Below are 13,774 nucleotides of genomic sequence, written 5' to 3' on the forward strand. Positions count from 1 at the left end.
GATCGAAAGTAAACAAATCATGCCAAACGTCCAATAGACGTCAACTGGCGAGTCTAATATTCTTTCACAAGTGCACTGATATTATTTATACCATTTCTACACTAATGCAGTAGTCTGCATAACAGTAAATCTTCTATTTTTTGTGAGAATAAAAATTCAAAGTGGAAAGCAAAAGAATGTAAGAGGGGCGTGGTAATGTGACTAATGAACAGAGGAAATGTTATTTTAGTGCCAGGAATGTCTTTCTTGTTTATTCTGGACCCTGTTTAGAAATTAACATCTTTTGAAAGTTGTGTGAGATTGGCAAAATTTCTGAATTCTGACCACTGTATTGGATAGTTGAAATCGGTAAATGGGTGGTTTCTTGTACTCATTCGATAGAAAAAATGGAGTTCTAGCGAAATAGTTATGATTTTTGTTGACTAGTACACTGGAATTGGCCGAAAATAGGGCTCAAAGTGGGCAAAATCACCGATGCGTAAACATCATCGAGACCGCTAACTTTGTGAGAGCATATTTCCGTAAGTTTTCCATCAAATTTTATACTTTTGGTGTCATTATGATCGGGAAAAGATTCTCTGTCTTTTCATAAGAAAAAATAATTTTTTTTTTTTTTTTTTTAAATTTGGCCGACCCTGAGAACAAGTCTCTGAGAGGACCTGCCGACCCCCAAAGGGTTAATATACACAGCAATTTTCTCTTATGTACAGTAATATGCCTTGTAGTTTTAAGTTAGGCTTAATCTTGCCCAAAATGCACTGCATAGCTATCAGCTTGTAACGTGCATGCGTGTCGCCCATTTCTGTATAAACTATGTTTTTTTTTTTTTTTTTTCAACAAGTCGGCCGTCTCCCACTGAGACAGGGTGACCCAAAAAAGAAAGAAAATCCCTAAAAAGAAAATACTTTCATCATCATTCAACACTTTCACCACACTCGCACATTATCACTGCTTTTGCAGAGGTGCTCAGAATATAACAGTTTAGAAGCATATACGTATAGAGATACACAACATATCCCTCCAAACTGCCAATATCCCAAACCTCTCCTTTAAAGTGCAGGCATTGTACTTCCCATTTCCAGGACTCAAGTCCGACTATATGAAAATAAACTATATAAATAACTATAAACTATATAAATAAACTATGTATCATGTTGAAACAAACCTGTATTTGTATTTAAATGTGTTGACAGCTGATTGTTTAGTCAGTGTGCTGTGACACGCACAAGTGCTGTGAATTGTTAAAGGGACTTTTTTTATGGAAAGTCTCATCATAGTTCCTATAATAGGATAATGGTTCTGATTATAAAAAGTAGTTTATAATTAATGTCAATAAAGCTCACTTTAGCTCTGAAAATATAAGCAGCTTCTATTGAGTATGAAAAAGATATTTTTTATCTTTTGCTTTTACAGGGGAGAAGTCAATGGAGCAACTGGTACCTTTCCGCGTAGCTTTGTGGATGTTCTAGAAGAAACGTCGGTGCCTTTATCAGCTGCTGTGTATCCAGAGGAGAGTAATCCTTTACCTTTTAGTATAGTCCCATCAGATACCCCTGAACTGAGTGCTGATTTTGCACTGCAGGACATGACACGTGCTTCTCTGCCATTTTCAGACCTCAAAGTACCAGTGCCTAGTGTAGAACACATTGCTCCTGCCACAGATTACTCTTTGCCTGATTCAGGTATTCGTTCTACTGCTGCAGTTTGTCAGCCAGTAGAACATATTTTTGATGCTCCAGTAACTCTGTCCAAAACTTCATCTTATTGGAAGACAGTTGGCAATATTGATGATGCTGACATTTTTGATGATGACTACTTTAAGAAAAATATGCCTTGTATGTTTTCATCTTCCCAAGGAAGTGGAAATGCATCTACAAGTCATGCTAATGGTACATGCTTAATTACCCCATTCATAAGCCAAGCCAGTGCCTCGCCTTTTTCCAGTTTGAATTATAGATATGAAAATATTGACGAGTCTCCAGTCCTTCCAGACAAATCTTTTAATGATAGGTCAGCACTTACAAGTGAAATAACAATGGGGGCAGATACAGTATCTTCGAAGGCAACTGATATAAACCATAGGTATGAAAATATTTTGCCAGCTAATTCACAGCCAGTTGTCATTGATGGAGCCATTCAGTCAGTCACAGATTCTGTGGATGTCTGTGAGGATGAACCTAAACCAAGTGCCTTTTCAAGTGTCCCAGGAATGGAGGATGTCAGTGCACTCAATTCCTTATCACAAAAAGTAGATGACTATTTTTCAAAAAATCTGTTAGAAGATGGGGATAAGCAAACATGTTCAATGAATAAGAACTCTCTAATTCAAGATTTTAGTAAACTGTCTTCTGGTTATAATGAGGACAACACTGGTATAGAACCATATGGTCGGGCATTGTTTTCCTTTAGGGCTCAATATCCAAATGAATTGACTTTCAAAAAGGGAGATATTGTCCACCTTCTAAAGCATGTAGATTCTCACTGGACTTTAGGTACAGTCAGAGGCTCTAAAGGAATATTCCCCACTTCTTATGTTGATATTATTGTAGATTGTCTTTATAATGAAGAAGAATTATTTTTAGCTAGATCTGAAGCAGTATTACAGGTAAAATACTTGGGCTATGCTAGAGCAGAATTTGATTTCCATGCTGTGGAGCCTGGTGATATGTCCTTGGCTAAAGGAGACATTCTCAAGGTTTTAAAATATGTTGATAATAACTGGGTTATTGTAGAAAACATAACTGGTTCGAAGGGTATGTGTCCCCAAAATTATTTGTCTATCCCCACTGAAGGTGTCTTGGGTGACTCTGGGGAACTTAATGCTCAGACAACAAACTCTTGTACAGAGACAGCTACCAAAAGAGAATCAAGGCTACCTGTTAAAGATGCTCAGCATGATCGATCGAGAAGTTCCTCTCCATTCAGCCCATCTGGGTATAGACGATCTTATAATAAGAATGATTTTGGGTCTATAAAGAAACAAGAAGTAGACCCTGTGTTGGCTAAGACTGTAGCTTCCTTAGATATTACCTTAAGAAGTAATGTAGGTCAGCCAGATAAAAAGGGCAGTGAAAGTATCTTTACAAAGAGGGAGGTTTGTCCCTCAGAAATAAATGACCAGCCTGCTATTGAGGAGGAGCCAGTGGAATCCATAGTTACAGCTAGCCTAAGTAAATTATCTCTTGCAGATGTTGCTGCTAATAATTGTATATCTGAGTCTTCTCAGGAGACTCAAAGAATATTGACTTCAGTCTCTCAATCTTCTAACACAACAGTGTCTTCTAGTACAACCAGTGCTCTCAAAACCTCATCTCTAGCAGTATCTCAAACTGCCTCAGGGACGACAGTTTCTAAACCTCCAGCTGTAGCTCCAAGGTCTCTGAATATACCTCCAGTACCCCCAAGAACAAAAGTTTATAGAAGTGACTCCTCAAAGTCTATACCAGAACCAACAGCTATTGTGACAGCAGCTAATTCCAAAGCTGGAGAAATAGTAGACGGTGTCAAAACTGGAGAGACCGTTGCAAGTGTACCAGTAGCTAAACCACCACGGCAGCTTAAAAGGCTCTCCAAATCTGATCCTGTTTCACAAGAACCAGTTTATGCTAAAGTACAGAAGCCTCGATTAGCAGCTAAGCCATCATTGAAAACTTGTCAACGAAAGAGTGTGGATGAAACTGGTGCAGCTAAAGCTTCTCTAACTCGAAGTGATAGTGCATCTTTCCCAGATGATGTCTCTAGGGTTTCAACTAGTAGTGAAGGAATTTACTCAACAGGTATGTGCTGCATGTAATCTACTTTATACTTTTAATTACTTTAATACATCTTGCCTGAAAAAGCTAGTATGATTATTTTTTACTTCAGTTTAAAAACTGTAGTGTAAAGCACCCTTCTGGCAAGACAGTGATGGAGTGAATGATGGTGAAAGTTTTTCTTTTTCGGGCCACCCTGCCTTGGTGGGAATCGGCCAGTGTGATAATAAAAAAAAAAAAAATATTCTTAAACTTGATGTGGTAAATAGGAGTAATTGCTTTTGCTTCTTGTAAGCTACCTTTCCCTTCTTTTTCTATCTCATGTCTCTATGTGGGATGCCCTGATCTGAAGAATTGGAATTACCCTTAGATCAAACCTGATTATCTCCCATTTTCCTAGGCACTGTATGATCCCTATGAGTTTAGCAGTTCTTGTGAATGTAATAAAATAGCTGACATATTTTATATATGCAGTGTTTTCTAAGCAGAAACTGTTGATAAATGTTTAATCTTTTATGTAATCAGGAAAAATCTTGGATGAAAATGTTTGAAGATGATATAGCTAATAACTAATGGGCTTTTAACCCTTTCAGGGTTTCTGACGTACTAGTACGGCTTACGCACCAGGGTTATTGACGTACTAGAACGCCTAAATTCTAGCGCCTTCAAATCCAGCGAGAGAAAGCTGGTAGGCCTACATATGAAAGAATGGGTCTGTGGCCAGTGTGCACAGTATAAAACAAATCCTGCAGCACACAGTTTATAATGAGAAAAAAAAAAACTTTAATCGTGACTTTGCACTGTATTTTTGTATGGTATTTATGGTTTTATTCTAGTTTTCCTGGTCTCATTTTATAGAATGGAAGACATATTACAGAAATTGAGATGATTTTGATTGGTTTCACAATGAAAAGTACCTTGAAATTGAGCTCAAACTAGCAGAAATGTTTGATTTTTACCAAAGTTCAAAAGTAAACAAATCATGCCAAGCCTCCAATCATGCCAAGCTTCCAATACACATCAACTGGTGAGTTTAACATTCTTTCACAAGTGCGCTGATATTATTTATACCATTTCTACACTAATGCAGTAGTCTGCATAATAGTAAATCTTCTATTTTTTGTGAGAATAAAAATTCAAAGTGGAAAGCAAAAGAAATGTAAGAGGGGCCTGGGGACGTGACTAACAAACAGAGAAATTGTTATTTTAGTGCCAAGAATGTGTCTTGTTTATTCTGGATCCTATTTGGAAATTGGCATCTTCTGAAATTTGTGTGAAATTGGCAAAATTGCCAATTTCTAACCACTTTATTGGATAGTTGAAATTGGTAAATGGGTGGTTTCTTGTACTCATTTGATAGAAAAAATGGAGTTCTAGTGAAATAAATGAGACTTTTGTTGACTAGTACACAGGAAAATAGGGCTCAAAGTGGGCGAAATCACCGATGTGTAAACATCGTCGAGACCGCTAACTTTGTGAGAGCCTAATTCCGTTAGTTTTCCATCAGATTTTGTACTTTTGGTGTCATTATGATCGGGAGAAGGTTCTATCATTTCATAAGAAAAAAATAATTTATTTTCCGAAAAATTTTCAACACTGAGAACGAGTTTAGGAGAGGGCCTCTCGACCCTGAAAGGGTTAATTAACCCTTTCAGGGTCCAGAGGCCAAATTTCAAAGTGTGCACCAGGGTCCAAGAATTTAAAAAAAACAAATGTTATTTTTTCTTATGAAATGGTAGAGAATCTTTTTCTGAAGGTATGATATTTGATGGAAAATTTATGAAATTACCCTCTTGCGAATTTGGATGTGTCAGTGATATTTACGCATCGGCGATTTTGCCGACTTTGACTCCCATTTTAAGCCAATTACATTATTCCAGTCGACCAAATTCTTAGCTATTTCACTAGTATTACTTCTGTTCTATCGATTGAGCCAAAGAAATCGCCAAGTCAACTGTTTCGACTACATACAAAATAAAGTGATCGGAAATTGATAATTTGGCCAATTTAACAAAGTTCAAAATATTCCAATTTCAAAATAGGGTCCAGAATAAACAATGCAGGCATTTCTGGCACTAAACTAACATTTCCTCTGTTCATTAGTTACATCTGTAATATATCTTCCATATATATTAATTCTGTAATATATCTTCCATTCTATCAAATGAGACCAAGAAATCGCAATTTTTTTTTTTTCTTTTTTCAACAAGTCGGCCGTCCCCCACCAAGGCAGGGTGACCAAAAAAGAAAATACTTTCATCATCATTCAACACTTTCACCTCACTCACACATAATCACTGTTTTTGCAGAGGTACTCAGAGCACAACAGTTTAGAAGCATATACGTATAAAGATACACAGCATATCCCTCCAAACTGCTGATATCCCGAACCCCTCCTTTAGAGTGAAGGCATTGTACTTCCCATTTCCAGGACTCAAGTACGGCTTTATAAAAATAACCGGTTTCCCTGAATCCCTTCACTAAATATTACCCTGCTCACACTTCAACAGATCGTCAGGTCCCAAATACCATTCGTCTCCATTCACTCTATTGAACACGCTCATGCACACCTGCTGGAAGTCCAAGCCCCTCGCCCACAAAACCTCCCTTACCCCTTCCTTCCAACCTTTTCAAGGACGACCCCTACCCCGCCTTCCTTCTCCTACAGATTTAAATGCTCTCCATGTCATTCTGCTTTGATCCATTCTCCCTAAATGACCAAACCGCCTCAACCCTTCTTCAGCCCTCTGACTAATACCTTTATTAACTCCAAACCTTTTCCTAATTTCCACACTCCGAAATTTTCTGCATAATATTTACACCACACATTGCCCTTAGACAGGACGACATCACTGCCTCCAACCGCCTCCTTGCTGCTGCATTCACAACCCAAGCTTCACACCCATATAAGAGTGTTGGTATTACTATACTTTCATACATTCCCTTCTTTGCCTCCATAGATAACATTTTTTGTCTCCACATATACCTCAACACGCCACTCACCTTTTTTCCCTCATCAATTCTATGATTAACCTCATCCTTCATAAATCCATCCGCCGACACGTCAACTCCCAAGTAACTGAAAACATTCACTTCTTCCATACTCCTCCTCCCCAATTTGATATCCAATTTTTCTTTATCTAAATCATTTGACACCCTCATCACCTTACTCTTTTCTATGTTCACTTTCAACTTTCTACCTTTACACACATTCCCAAACTCATCCACTAACCTTTGCAATTTTTCTTTAGAATCTCCCATAAGCACAGTATCATCAGCAAAAAGTAACTGTGTCAATTCCCATTTTGAATTTGATTCCCCAAAATTTAATCCCACCCCTCTCCCGAACACCCTAGCATTTACATCCTTTACAACCCCATCTATAAATATATTAAATAACCATGGTGACATTACACATCCCTGTCTAAGACCTACTTTTACCAGGAAGTAGTCTCCCTCTCTTCTACACACCCTAACCTGAGCCTCACTATCCTCATAAAAACTCTTTACAGCATTAAATAACTTACCACCTATTCCATATACTTGCAACATCTGCCACATTGCTCCTCTATCCACTCTATCATATGCCTTTTCTAAATCCATAAGTGCAATAAAAACTTCCCTACCTTTATCTAAATACTGTTCACATATATGTTTCAATGTAAACACTTCATCTACACATCCCCTACCCACTCTGAAACCTCCTTGCTCATCCGCAATCCTACATTCTGTCTTACCTCTAATTCTTTCAATTATAACCCTACCGTACACTTTTCCTGGTATACTCAGTAAACTTATTCCTCTATAATTTTTACAGTCTCTTTTGTCCCCTTTCCCTTTATATAAAGGGACTATACATGCTCTCCGCCAATCCCTAGGTACCTTCCCCTCTTTCATACATTTATTAAACAAAAGTACCAACCACTCCAACACTATATCCTCCCCTGCTTTTAACATTTCTGTCATGATCCCATCAGTTCCAGCTGCTTTACCCCCTTTCATTTTACGTAATGCCTCACGTACCTCCCCCACACTTACATTCTGCTCTTCTTCACTCCTAAAAGATGGTATACCTCCCTGACCAGTGCATGAAATTACTGCCTCTGTTTCTTCCTTAACATTTAAAAGTTCCTCAAAATATTCTCGCCATCTACCTAATACCTCCATCTCCCCATCTACTAACTCCCCTACTCTGTTTTTAACTGACAAATCCATACTTTCCCTAGGCTTTCTTAACTTGTTTAACTCACTCCAAAATTTTTTCTTATTTTCATTCAAATTTCTTGACAGTGCCTCTCCCACTCTATCATCTGCTCTCCTTTTGCACTCTCTCACCACTCTCTTTACCTTTCTTTTACTCTCCATATACTCTGCTCTTCTTATAACACTTCTGCTTTGTAAAAACCTCTCATAAGCTACCTTTTTCTCTTTTATCACACCCTGTACTTTATCATTCCACCAATCACTCCTCTTTCCTCATGCCCCCACCCTCCTATAACCACAAACTTCTGCCCCACATTCTAATATTGCATTTTTAAAACTATTCCAACCCTCTTCAACCCCCCCACTACTCATCTTTGCACTAGCCCACCTTTCTGCCAATAGTCGCTTATATCTCACCCGAACTTCCTCCTCCCTTAGTTTATACACTTTCACCTCCCTCTTACTTGTTGTTGCCACTTTCCTCTTTTCCCATCTACCTCTTACTCTAACTGTAGCTACAACTAAATAATGATCTGATAAATCAGTTGCCCCTCTATAAACATGTACATCCTGGAGCCTACCCATCAACCTTTTATCCACCTATACATAATCTAATAAACTACTTTCATTACGTGCTACATCATACCTTGTATATTTATTTATCCTCTTTTTCATAAAATATGTATTATTACCAAATCTCTTTCTACACATAGCTCAATTAAAGGCTCCCCATTTACATTTACCCCTGCCACCCCAAATTTACCTACTACTCCCTCCATAACATTTTTACCCACTTTAGCATTGAAATCCCCAACCACCATTACTCTCACACTCGATTCAAAACTCCCCACGCATTCACTCAACATTTCCCAAAATCTCTCTCTCTCCTCTACACTTCTCTCTTCTCCAGGTGCATACACGCTTACTATAACCCACTTTTCACATCCAATCTTTATTTTACTCCACATAATCCTTGAATTAATACATTTATAGTCCCTCTTTTCCTGCCATAGCTTATCCTTCAACATTATTGCTACTCCTTCTTTAGCTCTAACTCTATTTGAAACCCCTGACCTAATCCCATTTATTCCTCTCCACTGAAAGTCTCCCACCCCCTTCAGCTTTGTTTCACTTAAAGCCAGGACATCCAGCTTCTTCTCATTCATAACATCCACAATCATCTCTTTCTTTTCATCTGCACAACATCCATGCACATTCAGACTTACCACTTTGACATTTTTCTTCTTCTTATTCTTTTTAGTAATCTTTACTGGAAAAGGGGTTACTAGCCCATTGTTCCCGGCATTTTAGTTGACTTTTACAACACGCATGGCTTACAGAGGAAAGATTCTTATTCCACTTCCCCATGGATATAAAAGGAAAAGTAATAAGACCAAGAACTATTAAGATAAAATCAAAGAAAACTCGGATGAGTGTGTATAAATAAATGTGTACATGTATGTGTAGTGTGACCTAAGTGTAAGTAGAAGTAGCAAGACATACCTGTAATCTTGCATATTTATGTGACAGACAAAAGACATCAGCAATCCTACCATCATGTAAAACAATCACAGGCTTTCGTTTTACACTCACTTGGCAGGACGGTAGTACCTCCCTGGGTGGTTTGCTGTCTACCAACCTACTACCTAATTCCCATTACTAAATTAACTAATTATAATATTGTTTTATGTTTTGTACTACCTCACTATTATCAATCTAATTAATGTTAATCACTTCAGTTACCTAACTTCTATATCAGTATGCAGTTATGTATATTAAAATGTACTGCTCCATAACCTGTGTCATTATAGAGTAAGAATTAGGATTAGTCTGCCTGAAATGCCTAGGCATGCTAGTGGCTTTCTTTGTAATTAATATTTTATAATATATAAACCACACATTGTAAGCTTTGCAAGGAAATAAGCATTTACATTTTCATTTTCACATGAAGATGACCTCGCTCTCCTGCCTGTATGTCTCGTGTCTCACTTCCCCTGTATCCCTATCTTTCACCCCTGTCATCCTCTTCCCTGCCTCCCCCCCCCCTCTGTCCCATGCCTCTTCCCCTTTTCCTTCTACCTATTTCTTCCCTATTCATCTTCTCTTCTCCCTTCTTCACTGTTTCTCTTTCTTCAGCTCCTTCCTCCCCACCATTCCCTCATTCAGTATCCTTTCTCTTACTCTCCCTCTGTTTGTCAGCCAGTAGAACATATTTTTGATGCTCGTGTAACTCTGTCCAAAATTTCATCTTACTGGAAGACAGTTGGCAGTTGGCAGTATTGATGATGTTGGCACATCCTCTTCCTCCCCCCACCACACACACACTCCTTGCTGTCTATTCTTTCTTCCCCCCCCCCCTCCCTGTCTTTTATTTTGCCCCTTCTCTGTCCTCTCTTACCCCCTTTCCTTTTTCTCTTCCTCCTCTCCCTTTTCTCTTTCCATCTCTCCCGGTCCACTCTTCCCCCCACCTTTTCTCTCTCCCCCATCCCTCTCTTCCCCCCTCCTCTCACTATGCTCTTTTTTTTCTCATCATCCCTCTCACATTACCCCCTCCACCTTATAATTCTTTCTTCTCTCTCTTACTGTAATGGACCCCTATATAACAGATTTAATGGGCTCTAATTAAGTACCTAATAATATGTTCAAATGTACTGCTCAAATATGACTCGTATCATAATAGCGTAAGAATTAGTAGTATTCTGCCCGAAGTGCCTAGGCATGATAGTGGCCATCTTTGTAATTAAAATCTTATAACATGTAAACCACACATTGTAAGCTTTACAAGGACAAAATATTTGACCAGGCAAAAGCTCAATTCAACAGACTGAATCCACTGTGTTGGGCATTTGTCACTTCGTAGTAGTGTGTCCAGTAGGCTTCCCACCAATGGACCAAGTCCATCATATTGAGCATTTGTCTTGTATACCTGTCCATTTTCATTATTTCCTTTCCTCATTTTCCATCCCCCTTTCACTCTTTCCCCCCCATTTCTCATCTTACCTTCCCTTCCTCATTTTCCATCTTCACTCCCTCCCTTTTCACTCCCATCCTCTCTTATTGCCCTACTAAAGGGTTGCAGCTCAGAGTGACAGATTTCAATACTTGATGTATGATGTAGCATGACAGGGAACATAGCTAATATTTTGTTCCAGCTGTCATGTGGAGTTGAGTAGCATAACACAGTGGTAGGACAATGTAATGGGATCCAAGAGGCAGCAGTAAGTGCTACAACCACTGGAAATTTAAAAAAAAAATTAATGATAAATTAAAAACTGAAGATGAGACACCACAAGCATAGTTGTGCTGTATAAGTCATACAGGTACATTATAGTTTTTGTATCAGGCGAATTTTAGTTGTGGGCAGACCTGAAAATTTGTGTGTGAGGGGGAGGTGGAGATGAGATATATATTTATAGGAGTTCTGCAAAACTAGAAATTATGGATAATACAAAATTAAGCTTTCATCAGTTTTGTTTCAGATTTATGCTCATCTTGTATTTCAGTGACCATATCTATGTAAGCCACTCTAATCTGGTTAATGTAGACAGTCAAAATCAATAATTACCATTGAGCCAGAAAACAGTTGGATAGTTGAACCTGTCTGCTTGTTGCCCTACAGCAAAAATGTTGGATAATTGAAATCCACAAATACGGAAGGTTGTGAATTTGTAAAGATGGCTGTACACAGTATTATTATTATAATATGTCCTTTCAGAAGAAATAAGTCAATATGTGAACTTCAAACATGTGTTTTATTAAGGCTGATCCAACTTACAGGCAATGTGATTTTTTTTTTTTTTAACCCTTAGTAGCAAATGATGGAAGCTGCTCCCCAGTCCTTGCACCTCAACGACCAGCTCCTCCTCCCCCACTGAAAACATTTGATAACTGTGATGATGGACAAGACTACTACTCACTGCCCCCTGAAGGTAATGTTACATTTGTTTAATTCTTAAGCTAGAAGACATTATTGTCACTAACAGAAATATAATACTGTAAATAATTTTGAGTACAGTAGTTAGTTTTTTTCAGGTTTTAGAAATGATTCCTTCTCCATGAAGTTTATCTCTAGGCAGTGGATACAGTAGAAAAGTTATAAGTGCACTTTCATATGATGGAATATTAAGTGATGTAAAATTGAAGTTTAGTGCAAGTATTGTAAATGTAAATTTGTAAGTTTTCATTATGAAGTTGGTTCAAAGTACTGTTCAGGTTTTTTTTTTTTTTTGTTAGGTCTGTATTTGCATATTATGTAAAAGCCTTAACCCTTTCAGTGTCACGACCCTTACTTGCAAATTTGCTCTCAGGGTCGAAGAATTTTCCAAAAAAAAAAAAAAAAAAAAAAAAAAAATCTTATGAAATGAGAGAAGCTTTTACCAAAAGTATGAAATTTCATGGAAAACTTTAAATGTCGTAGTAAATTGCGTGTGAGTGGGGTGGTCTAGCCTGGCCTGGCTGGTTACTATACCTCCCACACCTGACTTCTTAAAAATAAATACTACTCACCTCTGACCCTTTATTAAGACTACAAATATCATAAGGTAAGTAATAAGTGTACTGTATGTGTATTTTACTTTTTATTATTTTTAATGCCTAGTTCTATTGCTAACTGAGATTTATTTATTTATTTATTTATTAACACACTGGCCAATTCCCACCAAGGCAGGGTGGCCCAAAAAAGAAAAACTTTCACCATCATTCACTCCATCACTGTCTTGCCAGAAGGGTGTTTTACACTACAGTTTTTAAACTGCAACATTAACACCCCTCCTTCAGAGTGCAGGCACTGTACTTCCCATCTCCAGGACTCAAGTCCGGCCTGCCGGTTTCCCTGAATCCCTTCATAAATGTTACTTTGCTCACATTCCAACAGCACGTCAAGTATTAAAAACCATATGTCTCCATTCACTCCTATCAAACATGCTCACGCATGCCTGCTGGAAGTCCAAGCCCCTTGCACACAAAACCTCCTTTACCCCCTCCCTCCAACCTTTCCTAGGCCGACCCCTACCCCGCCTTCCAATCCGCTACAGACCGATACACTCTTGAAGTCATTCTGTTTCGCTCCATTCTCTCTACATGTCCGAACCACCTTAACAACCCTTCCTCATCCCTCTGGACAACAGTTTTGGCAATCCCGCACCTCCTCCTAACTTCCAAACTACGAATTCTGTGCATTATACTCGCACCACACATTTCCCTCAGACATGACATCTCCACTGCCTCCAGCATTCTCGCTTCAACATAAGTGTAAACTTATCTGGCATTTATATGCACTTATGAGTGGAAAAAATGGTGTTCTGCTTTCTGACGACGTATATCATTTTGTGTAGGTAGAGTTGTGTAGGCTGTGTTATTTGAATGTCATTTTGTGTAGATAGTGTTGTGTAGACTGTTGTGCAGGTAGACCTGTTTAGCATCTTGAAAGCAGTGTTGTGTGGATAGTGTTAGTCCTGCTAGTATACTGTAGCAGTATACTGACAGGCCTATATCTTCTGACATCAATTACTTTTAACCCTTTCAAAGTCCACACCCCTAATCAGGAACTTGTCCACAGGGTCCAAGAATTTAAAAAAAAAAAAAAAATTCTTATGAAATGGCAGAGAATCTCTTTCTGAAGGTAAGACAAAAATACAAAATTTAATGGAAAACTGAATAAATTACACTCGCGAATTTTGCTATGTAAGCAATACGTATTTATGCATTGGTGATTTTGCTCAATTTGAGTCCTATTTTAAGCCAATTACATTGTTCCAGTCAACCAAATTCTTAGTTATTTTGCTAGTATTCCTTCATTTTATCCATTACGCACAAGAAAC

General features: G+C 38.2%; 1 protein-coding gene across 8 annotated transcripts in view; it reads left to right on the forward strand.

Moving 5' to 3' along the window:
• Nucleotides 1-13,774, forward strand: part of LOC128691269 (dynamin-binding protein-like) — a 144,620-nt gene that overhangs the window by 27,236 nt on the left and 103,610 nt on the right. For 7 of the 8 annotated variants that reach the window (XM_070091606.1, XM_070091604.1, XM_070091603.1 and 4 more), the window contains exons 6-7: nucleotides 1,414-3,776; nucleotides 11,765-11,884. In XM_070091606.1, coding sequence (XP_069947707.1) covers nucleotides 1,414-3,776; nucleotides 11,765-11,884 — 2,483 coding nt within the window. The remainder of the gene's footprint in view (nucleotides 1-1,413; nucleotides 3,777-11,764; nucleotides 11,885-13,774) is intronic. The other variant, XM_070091609.1, reaches the window with a different exon arrangement.

The sequence above is a fragment of the Cherax quadricarinatus genome, chromosome 36 (genome assembly GCF_038502225.1).
Source record: "Cherax quadricarinatus isolate ZL_2023a chromosome 36, ASM3850222v1, whole genome shotgun sequence".
In the NCBI taxonomy this organism is placed as follows: Eukaryota; Metazoa; Arthropoda; class Malacostraca; order Decapoda; family Parastacidae; genus Cherax; species Cherax quadricarinatus.